The sequence below is a fragment of the Panulirus ornatus genome, chromosome 15 (genome assembly GCF_036320965.1).
Source record: "Panulirus ornatus isolate Po-2019 chromosome 15, ASM3632096v1, whole genome shotgun sequence".
Lineage (NCBI taxonomy): Eukaryota > Metazoa > Arthropoda > Malacostraca > Decapoda > Palinuridae > Panulirus > Panulirus ornatus.
In genome coordinates, this window is record NC_092238.1 from 5,079,365 (window position 1) to 5,106,273 (window position 26,909).

General features: G+C 45.2%; 2 protein-coding genes across 4 annotated transcripts in view; one reads left to right on the forward strand and one right to left on the reverse strand.

Moving 5' to 3' along the window:
* The window catches only part of LOC139753708 (chaperone protein DnaJ-like), a 294,700-nt gene that overhangs the window by 113,408 nt on the left and 154,383 nt on the right, over window positions 1-26,909 (reverse strand). The gene's annotated exons all lie outside the window — the stretch shown is intronic.
* LOC139753707 (uncharacterized) overlaps window positions 11,115-26,909 on the forward strand; it is a 76,946-nt gene continuing 61,151 nt past the window's right edge. Inside the window, exon 1 of the mRNA XM_071670431.1 lies at window positions 11,115-11,958. Coding sequence (XP_071526532.1) covers window positions 11,364-11,958 — 595 coding nt within the window. The 5' untranslated portion in view covers window positions 11,115-11,363. The remainder of the gene's footprint in view (window positions 11,959-26,909) is intronic.

Consider the following 26,909-nt stretch of genomic DNA (forward strand, 5'->3'; position numbering starts at 1 on the left):
GGGATGGATGGACGGGGAGGCACACGAGCGAGAGACGTATGGGGAGGGTGAGGACGGGTCAGGGAGAGGACGGACGGGTCAGGGAGAGGATGGACGGGTCAGTGAGAGGATGGACGGGTCAGGGAGAGGATGGACGGGTCAGGTAGAGGACGGACGGGTCAGGGAGAGGACGGACGGGTCAGGGAGAGGACGGACGGGTCAGGGAGAGGACGGACGGGTCATGGAGGAGACGAGTTAGATCCAAGACGGGTCAGAAGAGGAGGGAGCCATGTAGAGGGCCTTGGTGGGCCGTGGGTAGTGGAAAGGTCAGAGAGAAGGCCTTGGTAGGAGTGAGGAGAGGAGACGTCAGGGAGACAGGAGGGGAAAAAAGGGGGCAAGGAGGAGGCAACAGAGTCAAGGAGACACCAAAGAGGGAGAGAAGGGAGGGTGGCCTGGTGAGGGGCATGAGGCAGGGTCATCTGTGAGGGAGGGAAGTAGGTGGGCGACGCGAGGGAGGGCAGGTGGTTCGGAGTGTGTGGCAGCAAGGCCAGGTTTAAGGGTGAGAGACGTATTGTAGGCAGTATAAGGGAGAGGACTGACACTATGTAGGGTGAGTCTGTGAGTATAAGGGAGAAAAACTTGATACCTGTGGAATAAAGGGGACATCCTAACTCACTCGGGCGTTTAGAATGGCTATTGTGAGTCTCCTTCTTCAACACTCCCCTTCCTCAGGAGCTGACGTAACCCTCCACTACCTCTCTCACTCTTCACTGAGGAAGCTCAAGGAACACCAGAGGGAGAGAGAGTGACAAGTCCTCAGCACAATGGGGGCGGCAGGCGAATACCAACCTCGACCTCAGCATCACAACGCCTTCCCTCAGCCCCTTACCACCCACCACACACCACCAGCCTCATCCCCCTCCAGCACTCACCACCACAAACTTTGCTTCGTTAACATCCCCGGTGGCTCAGCAACCTAGGAATCCTTCAGTGTATAAGCAACTCAGAAGAGACCCTGTCCAAGAAACGAGTGATTGTAAGTCTTCCAACCTCGATGTTGGCAGATCCTGACAACAGAAGACTGCGGGTAATGTGACAACGTCCATCATTCATTAAGGGGTAAAGTTAATCATCTTCACGCTGGAGTAAACTCATTAAGTCCTTGTAATTAATAAAGTCAGTTATTCTGTTTAGTCTCTTTGGACGGCAGTGAAGTGTCAAGGTAAGCGATTACAGACAGTGAAATCCAACCAGACAGTGAAGCTCAGTTAGGTTCATCATGAATGGCTTTCACTGTAGTCAGACGTAGCAGTGTGAAGAATTACCGTAGTCAGTGGCAACACTGTAGAATCATTGTAGTCAGTAGCAACACTGTAGAACCATTGTGGTCAGCAGCAACACTGTAGAATCATTGTGGTCAGCAGCAACACTGTAGAATCATTGTGGTCAGCAGCAACACTGTAGAATCATTGTGGTCAGCAGCAACACTGCAAAATCATTGTGGTCAGCAGCACACTGTAGAACCATTGTGGTCAGCAGCAACACTGTAAAATCATTGTGGTCAGCAGCAACACTGTAGAACCATTGTGGTCAGCAGCAACAGTGTAGAATCATTGTGGTCAGCAGCAACACTGTAGAATCATTGTGGTCAGCAGCAACAGTGTAGAACCATTGTGGTCAGCAGCAACACTGTAGAATAATTGTGGTCAGCAGCAACACTCTGCAGAATCAAATTTCGTCCACAGTGAAGCATTGTAGAATCACGGTAGTCAGCAGGAACGTTACGTAGAATCAAAACAGTCAGCAGAAACACTGGAGAGTCATTCACCTTTGAAAAGTCAGTAAAACTAGTAAAACTAACCCTGAACACTTGGTATAACAAAACAAGAATACATAGTAAAGCAACACCACAATAAGAACTAAGGGTCAAGGCGCAACACATAAGAGGAAGAACAACAAGAACACTCAGTAAAGTTACTAGTAAGAATACTAACAATATTCAGTAGAGTCATGCAACATGACTCAACTTGAGAGAGAGTCATCTCTTTAGTAAAGTCAGCAGCTGGCAGGGCGTCATGATGACCACACATGTAACCAAAATAAAGTCAAGCCAGCAGCATTCAGTAAAGCAAAGGGAACCACATTCAGTAAAGATGTTCAGAAGTCCGGAGGACCACTCCCACTGAAGTCAGTCAACGGCGGAGACAAAAGAGAGAGAGAGACAACAACTATTGCTCAGTAAAGTCATTCACACTCAGGTATATATATGCCAGTCTGCGGATCTCAGTAAAGACACTTAACTCAGCAACACTCACTAGATTCATCTAATAAAACTTAAGTTCACTCAGCCAGAGCAATATCAACTCAGTAATACGGTCAGCAACACTGATACTAGTCTTTCAACAGCAACACATTACTACAGTCAGCAACACTGATGAGGGTCAAGCAAATGTAATTTTGTCATAGTCAGTAAATTGAGACAATTATATCTAATAAAGTTTACCCCCATTGCTCAGCTGACCCAGCAAGCCACACACTGCTAGGCTGACCAAGAATACTCATTAAAGTCAATCAGGAACACATAGTAAGACCAGTCAGCCAGGCTTAGTAAGGCCAGTCAGCCACTCTCAGTAAGGCCAGTCAGCCACTCTCAGTAAGGCCAGTCAGCCAGGCCCAGTAAGGCCAGTCAGCCACTCTCAGTAAGGCCAGTCAGCCACTCTCAGCAAGGCCAGTCAGCCACTCTCAGTAAGGCCAGTCAGCCACTCTCAGTAAGGCCAGTCAGCCACTCTCAGTAAGGCCAGTCAGCCAGGCTCAGTAAGGCCAGTCAGCCAGGCTCAGTAAGGTCAGTTAACATCACAAACCGCTCATGGAAAGTGGCCACAAATTCAATCAGAGACAACATAAATCCTGCTGATTGACTGGTAAAGCAATTTGAATAACTACTTAAGTGTTCGTATGGGGAGGGGGGGGGGGGGCGCGTCCACGATGCCCCGAGAGAGAGAGAGAGAGAGAGAGAGAGAGAGAGAGAGAGAGAGAGAGAGAGAGAGAGAGAGAGAGAGAGAGAGCACTAATGGACGGAAGGGAAGGAGAGGTGGCAATAAGCAAGGGAGAGGGGAGCTGGATGGAGGGAAGGTAAGTGTAAATTTGGAGGGAAGGGGAGGAAGCAACGGTAGGTGGTGAGGGGGAAAGGGAGGGAGGGAGTGTTGATGGTGATGGGAAGGGAGATAGTGACTGTGAATGGAATGGAGGAAGGGATGGGGAGAAGATGGTAGGTAAAGAGAGGAGGAAGTTATTGTAGCTGGGGATGGAGAGGGAGATGGAAAGAGAACCTACAGTGGATAAAGGAAGGAAGGGTAACTGTAATGGGCAACAGGTGAAGGGATGGAAAAGGGGTGACTGTAGGGGAAGATGGGGAGGGAAGGTATGGCTGTATGTGCTGGTGGAGTCCCTTCACCAACACATACAATCAAGGAGAGATATAGAGGGGAAGCTGTGACTGTAGGGGGTGACTGTGAGGGGAGGAGCTACTGAAGGAGTGATATAGAAGGGAGGGGGTGAATATAGGGGGTGATGAAGAGGGGAAAGGGTACCTACATGATAATTGGAAGGGACAAGAACCTGTATTCAGTGATGGGAAATGTAGGGGATAACTGTATGTAGTGGGAGGTGAAGGAGGACATTATCCCAAGCGGAGTAAGGGAGTGGAAAAAATTGACTTTACACTGGAAAATAGTAACTGTAGAAGAAGAGCCCACTGATTTCTGAAAGAGAACTTAGAAGAATAAAGTGTGGCAAATATACTTTACGTAACTAATAGAAGCCAAACTTTTCTTTATTGGTAAATGAAAGGAAGAAAGAAAAGTGTTTCTATCTAACTTTGAGGCAGAGAAGCGGCTCCGTCAGCCTTCCCTTGAACTCTGGTTCAGTGACTGTGAGGCGCAACACCTCAAGACCTGGCCACCAACCAGTCGGAGGACGAGGCCGTGAATATGATTCTCACAAACTAGCGGGAAAAAAAAAGAAATATATTCCTGTAGGGTATTTTATACCTGGATGCCTTTGCATACTTTGGCCAAAGTATCTACAGGTATTTTTAGTTTCTCCAAAATCCGTACAATACAGTTCCCTTCCGTCCCATGATACAACCTCTTCCATTCCATGATACAGTCCCCCTCCGTCCCATGATACAGTCCCCCCTCCGTCCCATGACACAGTTCCATCTTCATCATCATCATCATCATCATCATCGTCTTCCTCCCCCTCGTCATTCACTCGTCCGCTTTTAAAACTTCGTAATTCATTTCCATCTTACCATCTTTACACATTCCTTCCTTCGGCTTAATTTCCCTCTTTCGTGAGAAAACTCTACACCTCATAAAAACTCCCTGACTACCAGAGTTTATCGGTCGGCTGTAAATATCCAGTCTGATATATTCAAAATCATCTCCATTATTTAACTCATTGAGGAAATCATAGACAAATGCAAAGGGACTTTTAACAAATGTATTCTTGTATAACTCGTTTCTTTATATGTGGGATGCCATGATCTAGTTCGTATCTCTCTGATACTCATATGTTGAGGTTACATTTCATTAGCCATTGTCCTAACCACTGTCTCACTCCACCTACTCCCACTATCTGTTTACATACACGTCGTTCATAATTTCCCTATCATCGGCAATATCTTAATTCAGGTACGACTCCATTCTCCTAGCTAATTACTTACGTTGATCAGAAACAGTTGTGGTCCCAACACAGATCCCAGAGGGACTTACTTTCATGTACAGTCGGCACAGGAAGTGATGTCACTGTTTTCAGCATGACTCGCCCAAGATAGCGGTATCTGTCAGCCACATCTTAAGTCTGGTGTGTGGGGGGGAACAGAGTCAGTACCGAGTTAGTGCAGCATCAGGGTGGATGTCAGAATTTTTCGCAGCCGACCTTATTCTGCCATTTCCTCAAATATTTTACAGGAAAAGGCTTCTACATGGGTAGTTAGTGTAACAAAGTTATATCCCAATCTCAACGCTTCAAAGACGAAGAGTCATGCAGAAAACAAAGGAGATAAAGTTGGCAAACCTGAGTTAATACACAACACAACACAATAACGCTTACTCTAAGGTGTGGAATACGTTGCAAAACGCTCATTGCCTCGTTTAGAAGTTGGTTGAACAATGGGAAAGGCGTTTAAAGCTCTGAAATAATTGATAATAGAATCAGCCTTCGTTGAAATGAACAATTACTCATTTGACATTAGTTTTCCCGCCTTAAGTCATCGTCCATCGAGGCGGTAAATATGGAAAGCATTTGTTTTACATATTCAGTAAAGAGATGGCATAAACGTGGTTAGTATGAATATTACTTCAATTCATATTCTTTATTGGATACTCATTATGGTTTAACCCAATTAATGTGTACCCATTCATTATGACTTACAATTCTAGATCCACAAATTATTACTGAATATTCCTACATGATAATCTAAGACGTCATATCATTCCGTTTGAAAATATACTAGAATTTGAACTCCATGACTCGTTCTTACAATACTCGAAGGTATAAATTGTTTAAGCTATTATCAATAATTTTTTTTGCTAGTATTTCACAAAATTGCGTTCCATCTCGAAGAAAGTAAAAGCCAAAATAAAGGCATTTTGTTAATTGCCAGATGCCATTTTTTGATCGAAAGTTTCTGGAAATTATGACATCATTTCCTGAGCCAACTGTACATTAGTCACATTATTTGATTCCCTTAACACAGTAATTTGCCTCGAACATAATCATGAATCACTTTAAAGTAGTTATTTCATTCACGAAGAATATTTCTCTCTTATTTCTTTTGTCTGTTCCTCCTTGTTTTAATGCGATTATCTTTGACCCAATTGTCCCTTTTCGAACAACGCCTGGGTTCTCTGCCTCCTATATCTCTTCCATATTGTGTCTCTATATTCCCTTGACAGTTGACAAATCTTGTTATACCATTCATTATTTCTTTTTTCCTGTCCCCCTCTCCCCCTTTCTGTCTCTCTCTTTTTCTCTTTCTCTCTACCCTTCTCTGTTGGTACCCATCTTGTTTCTCCTTCGACGTAGATTTCGCACAGTTTGTCTACAACGCTGCTCATTCCTCAGTTTCTGGAGATGTTGTATTTCCAGTCTCCTTCCTTTGCCGTATTATCCATTGGTTTGGATCTTCAAAGCACTTCTTGCATTCCCTGCTGGGGCTACGCGATCGCTCTTTCCAAAGGAAGCTCTTATAGGAAATATTATCGTCTTTAAGAATGATGGCAAGTCGCCAGTGTATCAAGTTCCAGTGGATTCTCCAAATATTCTGGTTCAAAAACGATCCCTCAATTAAATCCAGAAGCTGTTTATTTGTGTTTTTACTCCTGTGTGGATCCAAGTTTGCCCAGTGTCTTTTCCTTGACGTTAATGAAGAGCTTTTCCCACCACTGTCGATGGTTCATCTTGCATTCTGCTACACCGTCCTCAATGTTCCTGTTCTGTCCCCGCTGATTCTCTCTCAGCCTCGTCCATGCTTTGTCAGTTACTATTTTCCCTGGAGTATCCTGGCTGAGAGGCCTAGTGCTGACTATTATTACCTTTTGGAAGCAATAGCTTTACTCACGAGAAGGGATAGTCCACCTCTCTTGTCTATCCTATGTTTCCTTTTTTATTCCATATCCATCAGAGAAGAACATTGTGTGATTCAACTCACTTTTTTTTCTTCCTCCTTCGCCGAGGTATTGTCCGACATAATCCAACTCACTTGATCTTTTAGATCCAGGTTCCTTGTCGATTCCCACCAGAGTCCATCTGCAGTTGTGTACATAACTTTCAGCACCAAGTTTATAACGTTGTTTCCTCTTGTGTTTTCGTTGTTCCCTCTTGTTTCTCTGTCCTTCTCGAGATAATTGCTTTCAGGATTTTCTCCTTAATTTCTGCATTTCCTCCTTTGTTGTCTTTTCTTTATAGATAATCTGTTGAGTCTCTCGCTGTCTAATACCATGATGGGCCAATCTTAGTTCCCCTACACTGTTCTCCATATTTGAATGTAATCTTCATTGGGTCTTTCCCCTTCCTTCCTTCCTTACAGTATCATCCAACCCTCCCTGATTTTCCTGTTTTCATTCTTCGTCACGCCTTGAACCTCCAGATTATCCCAGGTCCTCCAGATCCCTAAATTCCAGGAATTATTACGATCCTCATATGGCCCAAATATCATGACTTGATCTGCACCCTTCTGCAACTTAGGTTTGGCTCGTCATCACCTTCAGTCCAACATCATGATCTGTGCATCCTTCAATGCATTCATCAACTGTACCTTAGACTTTAGGCACTCGTAAACGCCCTATATTTCCTCACACTGAAGTACTGTGAGCCTTGCGAACTTCAATAATGATCCCAGTGAGTTCCATTCGTATTCTGTCGATTCTTAACTTCTGAGGCAACTCCATGGGCCTATTATGCCTCCTCTGGCTTCCCCAGTGTTCCTCCTACCTTCTCAAGGATTCAGCTGCCTGCTCTTGCCAGCCAGTTGCTCCCGCCCTTGTTAATTTCATTGTATAAAATATGTTTGCTTCCCTGTGACTCTGGTTTATCCCTTAGTGACTCAATGTTTTTTTCTACATGAGCTGTCACCTCCCATTGGCTTTCTATCACCTCCCCTATCTTTCTATCACCTCTCGTTAGCTTCCTATAACCTTCCCTGGCTTTCTATCACCTCAACCTCGCTTTCTATCACCCTCCTGGCTGTCTATCACCTCCCTCTGGCTTTCTATCACCTCACCCTGGCTGTCCAGCACCGCCGTGAGCCTGAGACTTTAAATCGTCATTTAGTTGGCGTCTGTTGCCTCATCTGCCCCACGTCTTCAGTGACTTTGTTCCTAGATCCATGGACTTAGTGGGCCCTCGTCTGTCACCACTGGTGCAGTTCCTACAACACTCGATACAATGACCGAACCACATCACACAGGAGTTCACCCTCAGCCTTCTCGATCATGCTTAAAGCTCCCAGCTAAGGCGGATCATACGTACTCACTCTTCTACAACAACAGTTTATAACACACTCTCCCTGCCTTACAAACAGAGTGGATCACAGACACACATACACACTCCCTCACAACCCGAGTGGATAACACACTCTCCCTCCCTCATAACCAAAGAGGATCACACATTCACTCACCCACCTCAAAGCTAGAAAGTTAAAATGCTTCACACACACACACACACACACACACACACACACACACACACACACACACACACACACACACACACATACTCACCCTCTTAAGACAAGAGTGGATCACACGCTAACTCATCCCATCAAACCTAGAGTGAACAACACACACACGCACACACACACACACACTCACACTCACTCATCCCCCCTCACAGCTAGAGAGTGGATCACACACACACACACTCTCTCCCTCACATAATCTTTTCCAGTGCCAGCCCTCGAGCCAGTAATTTGCTTAACCCTCTCTCACTGCCTTGCCACACACTCTCCCTCCAACACTCGACCAATTGATTCCTCAGTAATTCTCATTTGTCCTTTTTATGTAGTTCGGCCTCTCTCTCTCTCTCTCTCTCTCTCTCTCTCTCTCTCTCTCTCTCTCTCTCTCTCTCACACACACACACCACTTCCCTGGGTTGACCATATACCCAGTTTCAATATCCTCCCTTAGAAGGTGTCGTACGCATTTCATATTCCTTTTTTTTTCCCCCATCAGTCGTCCAGCACCTCTGCAGGATTTGTCTCCCGATCGTCTGTGACGTGCTGGCGGTCTTGCCCATGCCGTCCCGGCCTGACTATTGCCACTTTCTCTGCCCTTTCATTTCCACCATCATATCCCACAATGGATATGACCACCACGCACTTTTCCTCCTCGCTCGACGGAGATTTGCAAAACAATTCCTACCTCCTCTGATATCATTTCCGGCAGAAAATGGCTTTTAATTTTCATGTCATTAAGTTGGCCTCCTGTCTGATTTGCATACCATGTTCCGAGACTTTTCATCTCTGGTGATCGAAGTGTTGATCATCTTCATCTCTTGCAGAGGAGGAGGAGGAGGAGGAGGCGTTTTTCTTGTTGTTTTTATTTATGCTGATGTACCGAGCCTTCACCATATCATTATGGTTGAATTATCACCCAACTCATTTGGAATTTTTCACACATTTCTATTTCCGTTTTGTTCTATACACACACACACACAACTGGTGAATGGCTCTGTCGGTGTCACAAGGTAATCGAACCAAACGCTTTTCTCGAAGTCAATCAGTCAAAAATTGGCCTGGTTTACCGGAATGAAGTCACCCAGGAATCATCTCGTAAGTCACTCCAACTTTACCAGTCAGTCAATCAGTCAGTCAGTCAAGAACCATCTTCCCATTTCCGTTGCCACGGAGGACAGTGGTTCTCTGAGTCGGCTTCGGAGAATGGGTCGAGACGATCAGTGAGCAAGTCTTGGGTTCACTGAACCCTTTTTTCTTTCGGATCTGTTTCAATTCTCGTGGTTGTACACATGACAGAAAGCCTGTTATATACTGACTAAAGGTTAATATATATATATATATATATATATATATATATATATATATACTAAGGAAAGGTAAGTAGATGCGCTGGAATTGAAGGCTGTGGTTCGGTTTGTTTCGGATCGCGTCTGTGAAACAACTCCGACAGGGCAGTGGGTAGCGGCAGAGGCGGCGTCAAATCGATCAGATAATCAAGTATGATATCAAGAACCACTGTGTATTATCTACCCATCTGACCCAACCATGATATGACGGCGAGTGTGGGGAATATGGGGTATCATAGAGTGAATTATCTCGATGAGAGGGCTTCGAACCCCTCGCGCGAATCCTTCCGGGAGTCGAGTGCGCCCGTGACGCAGCTGGGCAAGGTGTATAGTAACACCGTGAAGCGCGTGTTGTGCTTGTGATGACCGTCTGTACACGCGAGGGAATAACAGATCGATAACAGTGACTTATTCAAACGCCATCGCCTGTCCACAGATAACGCACTCAGCACCAATAACCCGATATCAGAATTACCCATGAATGCAATGCGCGAAGACAATAAAGTCGTGAATGAAGAAGAGAAGACTTCGAAGTAAAAGAAGGGCTTCGGGGTGCAGGAGGGGGGCGCCCCCGCGGGCGACTCAAGACCCCAGGGATCCCACACGGTATATTGATCGGGTGGCGAGGCTAACCTGCCCCCACCATTGTCTCACTACCCGTAATACATATCCAACGTGGGCGCCTCTGTCTCTCTCTGTCTCTCTGTCTCTCGCCTCGCCACCATCTCCAAGGCAAAACCCGTCAAGTTCAATTGGAAAGAAATCATCTTTCCCGTGTGAATCTGAGTAATACGTAAATTTGAATACATTTCACAAAGGGGCGTTCATCTAATTCCCGCCTCGTAAAGCGAAACATTATTTCAAAAGTCAAGAAAATGAGGCATTCTGGAAACGGCTGATGGCGAAAGAAAGGCGGGACAAATTGAGTGCTTCAACCATCTTTTATATGTGTGAGTGTCGGGGCGGTGGGCGGGCGGTCTGTTAGTGCGAGGCCAGCTGGTCGGCTGTATCAGGCCTTTTCCATTACCACCATTGTGCTCAGAGCTAATGAGTTGTCACTACTCAATTATTTCTCTAGCGCCGTGTAACGCAGAGGATTTCGCTCGCAGTCTCTCTCTCTCTCTCTCTCTCTCTTCCAACCTCCTCCTCCTCCTCCTCCTCCTCCTCCCCCCAACATCTGGTCCTAACAACTGTTTTCCCGCCCAATTTTTCACCCCTGCCCCCCTGATAAAAGACCGTTTAGTGTCTGGGGGTTGTTGATATCAATTTATTTCCTTTGATACACACATATAATTTCATTACGGTACAAATCGCTTCAATTGGGGCTCGAGTCAGCGCCTTCATCTAACCATTACTTGACATGCTCCCGGCTGATTGGTCAAGAGACGGTGACGTCACGCCCTCCCGTCCGTTGGCTCCTCCCCTGCGATAACACAGGGGCCGGGAGCCAATCAGGAGGTCGCGAGCGTCCTCCGGGAGGCGGAGCCTGGAGCCAGAGGAGGGCCAGGATCTTGAGCTGAACATGTTGTTCCACCCAAGTCACTCGACTCTGCACGGCCATTTGGCGGCAGCATGAGTCGCGCTTGTTATTCCCCCGGTGTCATGGCTCCCTCGCTCAGTGGCGTGTGACGGGGCAGCGCGCGCGTTCACCTCCAGTGACCCACCCACCCACCCCCTTCCGTCGCTATCTCTCTCTCGCGCTCTAAACCTGACAGTGAACAAGTGTATTGTTGGTTGTTAAACCCGCGGGTGCTGGGAGAGTGTGTGTTTGAGTGGGTCGTGGCCGCCCATCCCACACCATGGCCCTCACCACGGCCGAGATCGGCGAAGTGACCCCTTTGCCCCTGGCGCCGGCCCACACCGTGGACTTGGAGACCCATCGCCGTCTCTCGTTTGACGCCAAGAGCCACCGGGACTTTGACAACGCCTTTGGCTCTGAGAGCAAATTCAGCTACCAGGAGGGCGTCGCACAGGAGACCAAGTACTCCCTGGAGGGCAGCAGGTCCTCGGAGCTCCCTCTCGACTTCAAGAGGTCCGAGAGCGCGGCCAAGCTGGTCCTTGAGAGGTACGAGAGCGGGAGCGGAGGCCCCTTGACCGTAGGAGGCGGAGGAGGACCCGGCGTAGCCACCCTCACCACCGCTCCGACCTGTCCCTCACACACCATCGACGCCATCTTGGGTCTCCGGACCAGCATGAAGGGCGCCCCGTCCCCTCCGCCCGTCCCGCCCCACCTCCACGGTCTCAACAACAATACCTCCACCAACAACATGAACGTGGCGGCGTCTCCCTCCCCCACCGGCGGCGGCGGCGGCAGCGGCGGGCGGGGCCCCGGCAGCGGCGGGTGTCGGGAAGATGGTGGCGACACCGATGACTCGAGCACCGCTACCCCCACAGGTGCCACGCCCCGTTGGTTGCACTCTCACTTTACTGCTCACTCTCACTACCTCTCACTCTCCTAATTACCTTATCAATCACTGTCCCTTACTCTGCTTACCTTATGGTCATTTCCTTATCTTTACTGATTACTTTACTGTCACTGTCTTAATCAATTACCTTCCTATCACTTCCTTGTCTCAAATACTAACCATCTTGTCACTTCCTCATCTTGACTACCTACCATTTCGCCACCTCCTCATCTAAACTATCTACCGTCCTACCATTCCCTCATCTTAGCTATTTACCTTTCTATCAACTCCTCATCTTTAGTATTTACCCTTGCTGCCTCACACTCTTCACCTTACCTTACTATCACTGCCTCATCTCTACAATGTACCCATACTATCGCTACCTCATCTATACTACTTAAATCTTATTATCACTGCCTCATTTGTACCATTTATTGTTGCTACCTCATCTAAACTATCTATTTCACTGTCATTACCTCATCTACACTACTATCTTAACTCTAACTATTTAGCTTCCCATCATTTCCTCTTTAGAATGTATCAGACTGACGTACTTATCTCTTAATCACTTATTAGACAGTCATTATTTCTCCCCATCTGGACCTACACTGTGTCACTGTAATATGTATAAACTCATCTTTCCCTGAGCTGGAAGGGGCTGCATGACCCCAGCAGACCTGATATATCTCTCCCTAAAACCAGGCCACAAAACCAGACTGGTCAGTAATCATGATTTCTCCCAGGTGGAGTCAGACCCACAAGATCTAAAAGTAGATCTCTTGATATTTCCAGGATTATGGTATGTAATGTATCATTATATTTCCTTTTGGTTGCAAATGAAGAATTGAATCAGCCAATTTGTAGTTTTGGACTGTTTTCTTGTACATCTCGACCCACGTCACTGAGAATCCTTGATGATCAACCTATATTATTAACCTGTGTCTGTGTTGTTTATGATAATTCCAAGACGCATCATACGTTACACGAATTGTTTATCACATGGCGGTGTTGGCTCCCGCCGCCGCTGCGTTGGGAGCGACCAGCCGCCGCTGGGTTGGCGGGCGGAGGGAAAACGAGGTTCAGGAAGTCTTAGGAGAGCACACAGGCCTTGCCCTGGTGACTGGGGTCAGTAGGTAGATAGATGAGCAGCTTCTGTCTGGTGATACACCGGTTATAACACGATAGGTGTCCTGACCCCCTACAGGAATGAGATTCGATGCTCTAACCTCCATGATTACAATGGCTGATGCTTTGACCTAAAGTCATGAGAGCACGTCCCTTGACTGACCACCCTAATGGTAGGAATAGCAGCCAGATGTTTAACATCCTTCAGCGTCTGGTCGATTCAACTCTAGGCCACAGCTACGGAGAACACCATGAATCAACAGCTGTTCAATTGTTCCCAATATATATTCTATCCTTATTCGACTAGTACACAACCTGTTCCCTTATGGCAAGGCAGTGTTTAGAAAATATCCAAAATGTCCAAGGTATCAGGGGGAGTATCCATATTGGTTTGTGTATCCGGGCTATGAAATGACGTACATATTTTTCCTCTAGTGTTAGCATATGGTTCTTAAGGGAAGGTGGTAGTGCCTTAAGGTCCTTAGAGTGGCAATATCTGCTCTCAGAATGCACGTGGAATACCTAGTAATTAGGTGCCTCTGTGGTGCGATGCAGTCCAATCTTGTCACCGTCAACTCTGAAATCAGTGGACCGTGGTTCGTGACAGTCTGATCAGTGGACCGTGGTTCGTGACAGTCTGATCAGTGGACCGTGGTTCGTGACAGTCTGATCAGTGGACCGTGGTTCGTGACAGTCTGATCAGTGGACCGCGGTTCGTGACAGTCTGATCAGTGGACCGTGGTTCGTGACAGTCTGATCAGTGGACCGTGGTTCGTGACAGTTGACGATGTCACTGAAAGCTGGTTAATCTTTTACGAACTTGAAAGAATCTGATAAACTGAATCATCAATGTAGGTAAACCAATAAGAAGTTTACCACAGATTTAATGTAAACCACTGTCGTAGGCACAATTTCCGACACTGTGTACGGGGTTATGGGTTAAACCATTCAGGCAGCCACTTTGCCCGGCTTCTGTGGACCCGTATGTAATTCAAACCATTGTTATGGCCATTTGCCTGTAAGGTACACCATTGTATCAGTCACTTGCTTGGCTTCTGTACACACGAGCGTGGTGTAAACCACTGGGCTAACCATTGTCCTTGCTCCTGTATGCTCCTGTGTTAAACCACTGTGCCATCATCTCATTATTATGACAAGATAATCACCAATCGATACAGAATTGTAAATGTTGTAATTTGTGTTTTATCAGGTGATGACGTAGTGAAATTGTTATAGATTATCATTTATCATACATATCTGCTAAAGGAAGTCATGTATTCGCAAATGTTTTTATGAAATTTCTAGGATGAATCTAAATCCCTGATTATCTTTATTATCGTTATTGTTATTACTAGTACTACAATAATAATAATGATAATAATGATAATAATAATGATAATAATAATAATAATAATAATAATAATAATAACAATAATAATAATGATAATAATAAAAGTAGTAGTAGTAATGATAATGATGGCAATATTAGTAATAATAATGATATTAATGATGATGATGATGATAATCATAATGATATTAATGATAATAGTAATAATGATAATAATAATAATAATAATAATAATAATAATAATAATAATAATAATAATAATGATAATAATAGTAATAATGATAATAATAATAATAATAATAATAATAATAATAATAATAATAATAATAATGATGATAATGATAACAATGATAATAATAATAATAATAATAATAATAATAATAATAATAATAATAATAATAATGATAATGATAATAATAATGATAATAACAAAAATGATAGCAACGGTGTTGTATGTGTGTGTGTGTGTGTGTGTGTGTGTGTGTGTGTGTGTGTGTGTGTGTGTGTGTGTATGTGCGTGTGTGTGTGTGTGTGTGTGTGTGTGTGTGTGTGTGTGTGTGTAAAAGTTCAAGGAAGACCTCGAATCTAACTTAGTGAAAATAGAGGTATGTGAAGAAGACCATAGAATGCGTTCATTGCCAGACGAAGATGCTAATAATGATAATGATATCAATGATGATAATGATAATGATAATAATAATAATAATAATAATAATAATGATAATAATATTATTATTATTATTAGTAATAATAATAATAATAATAATAATAATAATAATAATAATAATAGTAATAATGATAATAATAATAATAATAACGGTAATAGTAATGATAATAATAGTAATAATAATAACAATAATAATAATAATAATAATAATAATAATAATAATAACGGTAATAGTAATGATAATAATAGTAATAATAATAACAATAATAATAATAATGATAATAATAATAATAATAATAATAATAATAATAATTATTATTATTATTATTATTATCATTATTATTATTATTATTATAATAACAATGATAATAAATAATTTGTTATCACTACTATCATCATTACATGATTTTTTTCCTGATCAGTTCGTTGTTCCCTGCATTAAGAAGGTAGCGCATGAAACAAAAGAACAGAATCACTTGCTCACATCCACTCTCTCGCTGTCATGTTTCTGTATAGTAATACCCTGTTACCATAGCCCTTATCCAGAGCCAAATCCCACAGACTTTTCTTTGGTTTCCTCTGACCGCTTCACAGTGCCCTGGTCACCTCTCGTATACCACAAAATTCCAATTTGTTCTGTCTAAGACCAATTCTTTCATGTTTACTCCATTCAAACTCACACTTGAACTAACCTGTCTTGTCCCCCTCCTCTGCTGAGTCTCATAACCTTGCGTTTACTCACGTAAATACTGAACATCCTCTCTTCTCACACCCTCATAGACGAAGACGCTAGTTTCTGCAGTTTCTCTCCCTCGATCCTGCCCCCGGAGCTTTGTTATTTCAATGACCACTCATCCATATAAGGTACTAGATGTACTTTATAGATTTATTCCCCTATAATTTAAGCATTCACTTATGTTCCACCTGTCTTTATATAATGACACTATAAAGGCCTTTTGCAAATTCTCAGGTACCTCATCTTGAACCATACATACAATGAAAATCCTGGCTAACTGGTTAACAACACTACCTTATATTGTCTTGAGAAATTCGACTGCATCCCCATCCACTCCAGCCACTTTTCCATACTTCTATTTTCACCAATAATTCTCATCCCATTTTTCATTTGCCGTTTTTTGTCACCCCTGCACATTCCTCTTGTACATCTCCCAATCACTTGCATTCCTTCCCTGTAAGTAGCGCTCACAGACATCTATCATCACATTCACTTGCAACATTACTCCTTTATCCCACTCACTACCTTTTCACAAGTATCCACATCCTACATGCTGCATGACACACACTTCCCTCGCACATGTAAGCCCTGCTTCCATAGATACCTTCCACTGCTCGCTCACCCCAATATAAGTTTCGTTTACTTGAGCCTTACTCTATCTTCAACAATCTCTCTTTGTATCTTCGCATGCAAGCATCCCTTCCTAGCTCACTCACTTTCACCTTCTTCCTATTCATTGACTAACACAGTCTCTCACCTCCTTCAGCAGAAGAGCCACTTCTCCTTTGCTTACTATAAACCTTAGGTTCTATCCTTTGAACATTTCCAAAACATCCTTCCCGCTTTCCCTTGAGCTTAGTTTCCCTCAGAGCCAGAACATCCAGGTTCCTCTCCCCGATCATACTGTACCGATCTCTCCTTCTCATGCTGGTTACATCCACGTATATTCAGATATTCCTGCGTGATCCTTCGAGGAGGATGAGCACTCCTCATACGAGACTTCCTTTTGTTTCCACTTTTAAAAACTTTAAATTTTCGTTAAATGATAATAACAACAACAATGATGATAATGATGACAAACTGTATATATTAATGTGTGTGTGTGTGTGTGTGTGTGTGTGTGTGTGTGTGTGTAATAAACGTAAGGGTGTACTGATGATGAAGGGGTACTGAAGATCAGTGTGTGTGTGTGGTGAAAATAAAGGTGTAGTGAAGATGTAAGTTACTGAAGATGAGAGAGGAATGGAGGTGTAGCTGAGTGAAGACGAGGGTATAGTGATGATGCCCAAGTAAACAGACTCTCAAAATGATCCGAGCTATGTTCAAAGTCGGCCGAAGAAACTAGTTAATATATTTCTTTTTACTTTTCGCCGTTTCCCGCCTTAGCACCAGGAGCAGACAAAGCAATGGTTCGTTTCAGTTCGCAAACTCTGGGACCATGGTAGTAACAACGCTCTTCAATCTCTTAATGATCTTGGCTCCGGGCCCATCCAATCAACCAAAAACGAAAGAGTATCCAGCTTTCTATTTCAGTGCCTCAAAATAGCCACCCAGCGAGTAAATGCAGGCTGAACTACCGGCTCACACCCCATAGTCTAAGGAACTGGTGTTATTAATATCATTGCTATTGGGCATCCAATGACCTAAGAACGCCACTCTCATGTTGCCAGCTGTATGTTGTAATTTATTGTACATTTTTGTGTACACATTCAAGACAATGGTGTACCACTGTTATGATCTCCAATAATCATCACAAAAAAATGATTTTCGTAAAACCTGATCACAGTTTAGTTCACTCTGCAAATTGCTATCGAAAACTATGCTTGCTACCCCGCCTGCGTCCGCGGATAACCCCTGTACGTAACCACCAAACGACCCTACCAGCCATGTTTCCCGGCCATGCTCGGGGTCCAGGCCTTTACGCATCTCCAAGAACATAAGTCATTTTTGTCTGGATTGGCCACTGGTACGCCAGGTTACCACAGGCTGCAATGACTTTGCGACACAAAAATCTACATAAACTCTCTTCCTTTATTATCACTTTCGCACTAATGGATGATAAGCATAAAGGTAGATATAATTAGGCCTTTTTTCAGGTTGAGCCAGAGTTAGGGGGAATCGAGAGGATGAAGAGAGGACAAATAAGAAATGAAAAAGAGGTTTAAGAATGATAACGCAATTGTCTTCGCTGAAGGAAGATTTAACCAAAGAAGTCATCGAATAATTAATTATTTCTACACAAATGTCATTGAGGAATTAGCAGCATTCTTATGCAAATAGGTCATGGAATAATTAAACTGTATTTTTATGCAAATAAGTCATGGAATAATTAATAACATTTTCATGCATAAAAGTCATGGAAAAATTAATAATATTTCTATTTCCTAGTAGAGCGGTACTGAATTGAGGGAAAGTTTTGAGCTCAAGGTTACAAGTAATTAAGGTAAAATAAATTGAATATATATATATATATATATATATATATATATATATATATATATATATATATATATAGAGAGAGAGAGAGAGAGAGAGAGAGAGAGAGAGAGAGAGTTGATATTGAAGGAGATCAGAGCCAGTGTGATGGGGGTCATATGTCACGCTGAATTTCAGTAAAGAGGTCAGTGTCTCGTGTGAGGATGTCACTCATACTGATCTTATCGCCACAGTTCCTGCCTAGTGTGAGGAGCTCACCTGTCACGCTAATTCAAATTCTTGCAATCATGGTTGCAATATCGACCCACGCTGCACCGTACGTTATAATGGTGGTTGTACGTTTCTTCCGTACAGCGAAGACCGAAGTGAGTGTTCACAGTCCTCTTAGATTCTCCTTAGATTCTGTAAGGCTATGGACGTGGAACTTGACGTGCAGACGCATCCAAAACAGCACGTGCAAACGCTGCGATTTGATGAGAGGCGTGGAATGTTGTATGGCAGAGCGGACAGACTGTAGAATAAATGAGCGGAACAAGACGTGGTTCCAAATGTGGAACAATAACGTGTGGCTCAATATACTGAGGAAGACGTGGTACCACTAGTGGAACAATGACGTGTGGATCAAAATACTGAAGAAGACGTGTGGGACAATGACGTGTGGACCAATATACTGAAGAAGACGTGGTACCACGAGTGGAACAATGACGTAGGGACCAATATACCGAACAAGACGTGGTACAAGATGGCGTATGAAGCTGTGATCCTTCCCTAATTGATTCCTTTAGCCCTGATCAGATAAGCGACCGCTCTCTCTCTCTCTCTCTCTCTCTCTCTCTCTCTCTCTCTCTCTCTCTCTCTCTCTCTCTCTCTCTGTCGTCTGGCTCCGCACCCCTGCCGCCTCTCTCACAAGCGCTGCGCGTGGACTCTCCCCTCCTCTGCTACTCTTACCGCTAACACTACTCTCATCCTTTATACCACTCTCACCTCTCACACTACTCTGAACCATCATACCACTCTCACCTCTCACACTACTCTGACCCATCATACCACTCTCACCTCTCACACTACTCTGACCCATCATACCACTCTCACCTCTCACACTCCTCATATAACGCTCTATTCTCTCCCGCCTATTCGCCTCTCACTCCTCATACCGTCTCATTTTCACGCTGTGACTCTCACCCTCACGCTCTCACTCTTCCTACTCTCCCTCCCCCCAACCAGTCATACTGATGTCTCTCGCTTCTCTTAATCCATGGCGTGGTGAGGCGTCCGAACACTTCACAAGCCAACATGAATTCTCATGTTCCTCACCCACGTAGTTCATGACATGACTCTCTCTCTCTCTCTCTCTCTCTCTCATACCGGGAAAAGGCAGAGAGAGAGACGGAGAGAGAGAGAGAGGGAGAGAGAGAGAGGGAGAGAGATAGATAGATAGATAGATAGATAGATGAGAGAGAGAGAGAGAGAGAGAGAGAGAGAGAGAGAGAGAGAGAGAGAGAGAGAGAGAGAGAGAGAGAGAGAGAGCGCTAAACATTAAAGAAAATACCACTTACAGTTTGACGTACTTAGCAATTATCACCGCCTTGGGATAGACATGGGTGGGATGGGATGAGGGAGAGGTGTGGGCGGGTGCAGAGAGCTTTGGGTGGGTTGGGGGGAGAGAGGAGGGGAAGCGGAGTGGCTCGGGAGAAGGTTAGGTGTGTTGGGAGAGCGTTCTTGGGAGAGGGTTAGAGGGTTTGTTGGGAGAGGGCAAAGAGAGGTTTATAGATCTCGATGAGAGTTATGAGGGTTTTTGGGAGAGCGATAAGATGCTGGTCAGAGAGAGAGAGAGAGAGAGAGAGAGAGAGAGAGAGAGAGAGAGAGAGAGAGAGAGAGAGAGAGAGTGCTTAGGAGATTCAGAAGTTGTCCTGGGAGACTGGGAAGGTATGTGAGGGAGTGAGGATGGACAATGAGAGACTGTGAGGGAGTGTGGAAGTAGGAGGAGGATATGCGGAAGTGTTGGAGGGTCCCCTGTGGGAATAGGTCCTGAGGGAGTGGGAGAGGGACGTGCAAGGGGAGTGAGAGGTCCTGGGCGGGTGGAAAATGGACTGGTCCTTGGAGTGCAAGGATGAGCCCGGGGGAGTAGGAATGGGGTCCTGGAAGTGTAGGAAGAGGTTCCTGGAGATGTAGGAAGGAGTCCTAGGGAGAAGAAAAGAGGCCTGGGAGAGTTGTAAGAGTCGCTGGGAGAGTATTGAAAGGGGGTAACACAGGGAGAATGGTGTCAAGAAGCTAACCCAAACCCGTTTTCTAACAACTGCTACTTGCCTCCCTCTGGACTGTACATAGACTAAACACAATCCCGTCATTTAAGAAATCTGATCATTTCAACATTATGCATCATTATGCAACATAATTGAGCATGGTTCAGAACAAGACACGATATCTAAAAAGAGCTGCTCTCCTCTTGGTAATGTGGGGAGGTTCGAGTGGCCAGCCGTGGTCAGTGACTGCTTATCTTGTGCCATCGCTGCCTCCACCACTCACAAGGAGTAGCATCACCAGGTCCGGAATTACCTCGAGCCTCGCTGGGAAAGATGCGGGAGCGCCTCTCTCTCTCTCGCTCTCTGGTAGCCGGTAGAGTTGGTTCCACTTCAATCGTTAATTATCTCGGTCATCCGACTACTCTAGTATCCGACCGTACGGCCGGTAAGATGAGAAGAGGTTATCGTGTAGTATCTCACTCATCCGAACGGCCTCGTATCCGGGTAAAGGCCAGAGTTAGTGTTCGGATTAAAGGAGGTGGGCAGGAGGGGGCGTGTTAGCGGGAGCGGGCGACCTGCCGGACATTATCGGCAATTACCGTGCATTTATCTGGCCATTATCATCTTTAATGGACAAGGAGAGTAGTGTGTGGAGGGAATCTTTAATTGACCCGTACCTCTCTCGGCCCCTTCTGCTTCTGCTGCTGTCTGGAGACTCTCCCTGCTGACCTCACCTGCTCCACACACATATCTGCTGATCCCACTTGCTGTACACATACCTGCTGACCCCCACCTGCTTCCACACATACCTGCTGACCCCCACCTGCTACACACATACCTGCTGACCCCCACCTGCTACACACATACCTGCTGACCCCACTGGCTGTACACATACCTGCTGACCCCCACCTGCCTACACACATACCTGCTGACCCCCACCTGCTTACACACATACCTGCTGATCCCACTTACTGTACACATACCTGCTGACTCCACCTGCTACACACCTGCTGACCCCACCTGCTACACACATACCTGCTGACCCCACCTGCTGGACCTTTCGTCCATGCAGCAATCCGCTTCTTATTCTCATTATCATCATCACTTCTTCACCTACTTCATTTTTGTATGATAAAATTTCCTGTGTGTCATAACTTGGTTCATTTATTGGTTATCTTTATGACTTACGACAACTTCTTTATCTTACCTTGGAGTACTGATATCAAAAAGGACATATTTATAAACGCCCCTGCCACCCGAGGCTGTGTTGTTTCCAGTAGCAGGGTAATGTAGTCTCCTTTAGAGTGAGAAGTATTTTGGCGAGAAAGTACGACCAGTGATACAGCCTCGCCAAAGTAACTTTTCACTCGCAGTGTAACTTCGAGAACTCAGAGTCCGGTATCATTATATATATATATATATATATATATATATATATATATATATATATATATATATATATATATATATATATAGTCTCTAGATATTCATCAGCCTGCACTTCAGCTCATCATCACTACAGTAATCGCGTTCGTATCATCAAGAAGTTGGTCGTTCCACATAGGACCCAATGTACTACCGAGACACATAACTTAGGGGTCTTCCCCTACGGTGACTATACACTCCTCTGGTTCAGACTGGTCTACAAGCCGAAGGTGATGGACGCTTGAAACCCACCCGCCCTCGTCCCTACCAATGTCCAAAGTGAATTACAGTTAAGCACATTAACTCATTATTATGTTACGGTAATTATGTGATAGTAATCATATGACATTAATTATAGTAACGACATCAACCAAGCCATTATAGTTCTAACCCAAGTTAGTCCCGGGTTAGCCTTGGTTATACAGGAACCTAAGGAGGACTAAGCGTGTGGCGACGCCCCTGAGGACTAGCCCTGGGGCGAACCCGAAGCCGCTACCTTGAGGCGGGAGCGAACTTGGGACGCGGTCAGATGATCTGAAGGCTGTGGCACGGAGGGGCTGGGGAGGGTTCTCTGAGGATGAAGCGAGTGGTGAGATGGAGGAGGAGGAGGAGGAGGAAGAACACCCTGGGATATCCCTGGGGGGTGGATGTGAGGACGGGGGCACCTCTCAGACGCACCTGGGGTTGTTTCCTCACGTCTAGGAACTTGGGTCAACCCGAGTTAGCGGACGTGACTTGAGATTAGTCTGTTTCTTGCTCATTACCTCAGTGGTTAACTTGATGGCGCTGGGTTCCAGCTAAACTAGAGCTTCGCCCCAGCCTTCCCCTCCTCCTCTCTATCCTTGCTGAAGGCAGTGTGGACAAGGTGGAAAGAGGAAACGCATTTTATGAAAGCCAGTGTGAGGAGTGAGAGAAATATAAAATACTAAGGTGGTTATGATGTATGAGAAGTTAAAAACGTTCGTAAAGTGTGAGGTGTGAGTAAAGTAACGAGGTGTGGGGGAGTGTGAGTAAGTAGATATGTGTGAGGGAGTGTGAGTAAGTAAATATGTGTGAGGGAGTGTAAGTAAATATGTGTGAGGGAGTGTGAGTAAGTAACGGGGTATGAGGATGTGTGAGTAAATAACAAGGTGGGAGAGTCTGAGTAACGAGGTGTGAGGGAGTGTGGGTATGTAGTGTTGTCGTCTGGAGGCAACAGAGCCGTGGGAAGCCTCTTTACCATGTTCTAACATTGTGCTCTACCACGGTAGACTGAAGCACCTTGTGTGTTCCTAAACACAACTGGGACTACGAGGCAGCCCTCGCATTCTTCGGCATCCCAGGTAGGGACGTGTGTTGGTAGGGAGAGAGGGAGGTAGGGGCGTGTGTTGGTAGGGAGGGAGGTAGGGACGCGCGAGTCAAAGGAGGGAGGAGGAGGAGGAGGGAGATGGAGGACAGGGTGGGAGGCGGTGGCTCTCGACCTCCCCCTGTGATCTGCCGACCGCTCGAGTGTCTTGTCTGAAGGACCTCCTCTGGGCTCTCGCGCCCCGTAGGGGGAATCAATGGAATGCCAATTGTGGAGTGGAAGGTGAAGAAAAGTACGTACGCGCCATACCTCATCTTGTTCTTGGGACTCCCATTTGATAAAGGACGAAGACCGTGTTTTTCTTTTTTCATTTTCTTTTGGCGATTGTGAATTGAAATGTCGGCATTTTTGAGTCATGGTCACAATAGATGGGGAGGTAGCCTTGTTGATTATCATCATAATATACATAGGTTTATTATTGTTGTTCTTTGTTGTTTTTACATCTTTTGCTCCCCCCCCCCTTTCTCTTATGTTCTGTCATTACTTCATTTACTATACCATTTCCATTCTTCCTCTGTATGTTCACCTCTCCCAGTCTATCCATACATCAATCCCGATGCCCTTATCCTCCTAATGATCTCCACATCTTCTTGTTACCTCTTCTATACTTTCCCCTCCCCCTTCCTCCCTCTTCACCCCGTTCTCCACTCCTCCGCCCTCTCTTCTTCTTCTTCCACTCCTCCTCCTCCTCGTCGTTGTGGCTGCAGCCTCTCCACCCATTCGCCACCAGTCATGAATGAACACATCAAAATGACAAGCGGTGAAACGTTATGAAAGGCCGAGCTCACGGTGCGACGGGCAGAGCACTTGTTACCCCTGATGGAGACCGACGTCTTACATAGCCGTATAATTGAAATCCATTGTAAACACGGCTTTATCGGCGTATTAAGGAGATAAGCTACAAGTATTTAGCCTATTAGTGAGCACACAAGTGCTTTATCACCGCCCCATCTTCGGACGAGAGTTCGATCCCTACCGCGAGGATGTGTAAGGTCTGATATTAAATAATAGAGGACCCGAGCTAATGCCTTGCGGTACCCCGGCGACCCACCTTCCATTAGGACACTTAGTTAGCATTCACGCGCCACCACAACTAACCAACCAGCCAGACCCATACATCATACTTGCTCGAAAATACTCACTCGTACAGAAATACAAGATGAATGTTGTTAGATGGTTAGAAACCCACAAAGGATTTTAGTTTCGCCAGAGATGCAAAAAACTTACATGAAAAGAAAAAAAAAGACTGGGAGAGTTTGTTATGATGTAGATTGAAGCGGGTGGACGGGGCAATCAGTGAACCAAAACTGCGGGCGACCTTTGGGAGGTTCCGCCAGTGTTGCCAGCACACACACACACACACACACACACACACACACACACAAGAGACGCTAAAATCTCCCATCGCTTGTGATTTACGCAGCTTAATCGTTCATAAGCTTCCAGATAACTAACACTTTTATAAGCTTGATTCATTTGTCATCAAATTGGGCTCTGAATTATCTTCTTCTGATCAGTTATAATTAGAAAAGTTTCCACGCGGCCAACTTTTCCCCTTGATGTGGGGGAGTTAAATGCCATTATACATAACTCTGATGAGGTCTCCTTTTTCTAGGTTGAGCCCCTGGGGAACCATTACCTATCCTCCTCTCTCTCTCTCTTCTCTCTTCTCCCTACTTTTCTCTCTTCCCTCACCGACCCTCCCAACATCCCTCCAAGACACCCCCCCTCCTCCGTCACCTTCAATCTCCTAAATTCTTTACCTCCTAAAGCACCCTTTCCCCTCCAATCAGAAACCAAGAAGGTGTTTTGTGGCTTTCTCTCCAACCACCATTTCATTAGCTGAACGACCCTTCTTAACTCGTTTCGTTCTCGGGTTACGTGTGGTTCACACAACGGTTGTTTGTGGTATGGCGTCCGCGCTACAGGTGGCGCTGCTCTGGCCGACCAGAGAGTAGATAGTGTTGTAGGTAATCGATGGATAACAACCCTTATTGACAAATTCTTGCGACGAGACTTTCAAAAGATAGGGCCAGCGCGTGGCGCTCACCGCAAGGAAATCTAGGGATGTGGTGAATCAGACATATGATTTGCATGTTGGTAAGTTGTGGAAGATGGAGAGATTGTGTGTTTGTGGACTGAGAGATCCAGCAGCCCACGTGTGGGTGAGGCGAAAAGAAGAAAAAAAAACTACAACCTGGTCAAGTGAGTGAAGCTCAACAGCCACTGAAGTAGTGCTGGCCCCACTCCTCAGCCACTGCGAACCCTCATAAAGATACCCAATCGAGTAGTACAGGTACGATACCTCTCCCGGTCGGTGGCTGCCTACCACGAGAGAGAGAGAGAGAGAGAGAGAGAGAGAGAGAGAGAGAGAGAGAGAGAGAGAGAGAGAGAGAGAGAGAGAGAGAGAGAGAGAGAGAGAGAGAGAGAGAACAGCGCCTACCACTCGTGTCGTCCACCTGAACTACCGTCGTTCCCACCACCAAGTCTACTATGTTCAGCAGACCAGACCAGACCAGCTCGTGACATCACGCAACCAACCCCTGGCGTCCCTAATCTTCACTACGGATTCTTTATCTTCTCGTACATTCCCGAGGGAGTTACCTTTTTTCCTCCCGCAGAGAGAATATAATCTATTACTTTGGTGGCAAATGAGGAAAATTCCTGTACGGATGACCTGACTGACCACCACCAGGCGACTCGTACCTGCCTGCCCAAAGGCGGGAGTCTGGTAGTGTACTTCACTCCAAAGTACATGCAAGTTGTGCGTCTATATCTATTAGATATATCTATGCCATCCGTTACCATCATAGGCTACGCACTATACGCAAATTGTGCGTCTATGATTATTAGATGTCTATGCCATCTTGTACCATCACAGGCCACGTATTATACGCATGTTGTGCGTCTATAATTATTACGTCTGTGCCATCCGTTACCATCATAGGCTTACGCATTTCATAATGATTCCCTCGAATCATACATTCCTCACAAACATCCCACATTCGTTTCTCATCTCACACCTCAAGAATTCCCTCCTAATGAGTACTGGCTTGGTTCATTTTCTCAGATGGTCGCGTCATCTACACACATTCACTGTACCCTTAAGGGTCGCGATGATGACTATCTTCACTACGCACTCATCTTCACTACACTCTCCACTTCACCCCTCATCTTTACTGACGAGAGGCCATCAGCGTAGCCTACACCCCATTGACCCAACTCAGGGTTTATGGCATTTTTCTGGTAAAGTAACTTTCACCACACACACACACACACACACACACACACACACACACACACGCAGACACACACACACACCACACACACACGCACACGTACAAGATGGGGTTCAACGAGTGTAAAAAGAATAGGTGATGACAAAAAGGTAATTGCACACGCCTCCAGTAGCATCATCGGAGACGATCATTCTCTCTCTTGAACTCAAAGTCAAACGGTATCTTGAAGCAGAAAATTCGTCTTCGTGCAAGTCTCCGTCAACCCTACAGACATGCAATTGCAGCTCTGCCTTCTGGTACCTTCAACAAGACAACATGAGGCCCACTTCAACCCCGTCTAATTATGATCTATAACCACGATATCTATACAGACACT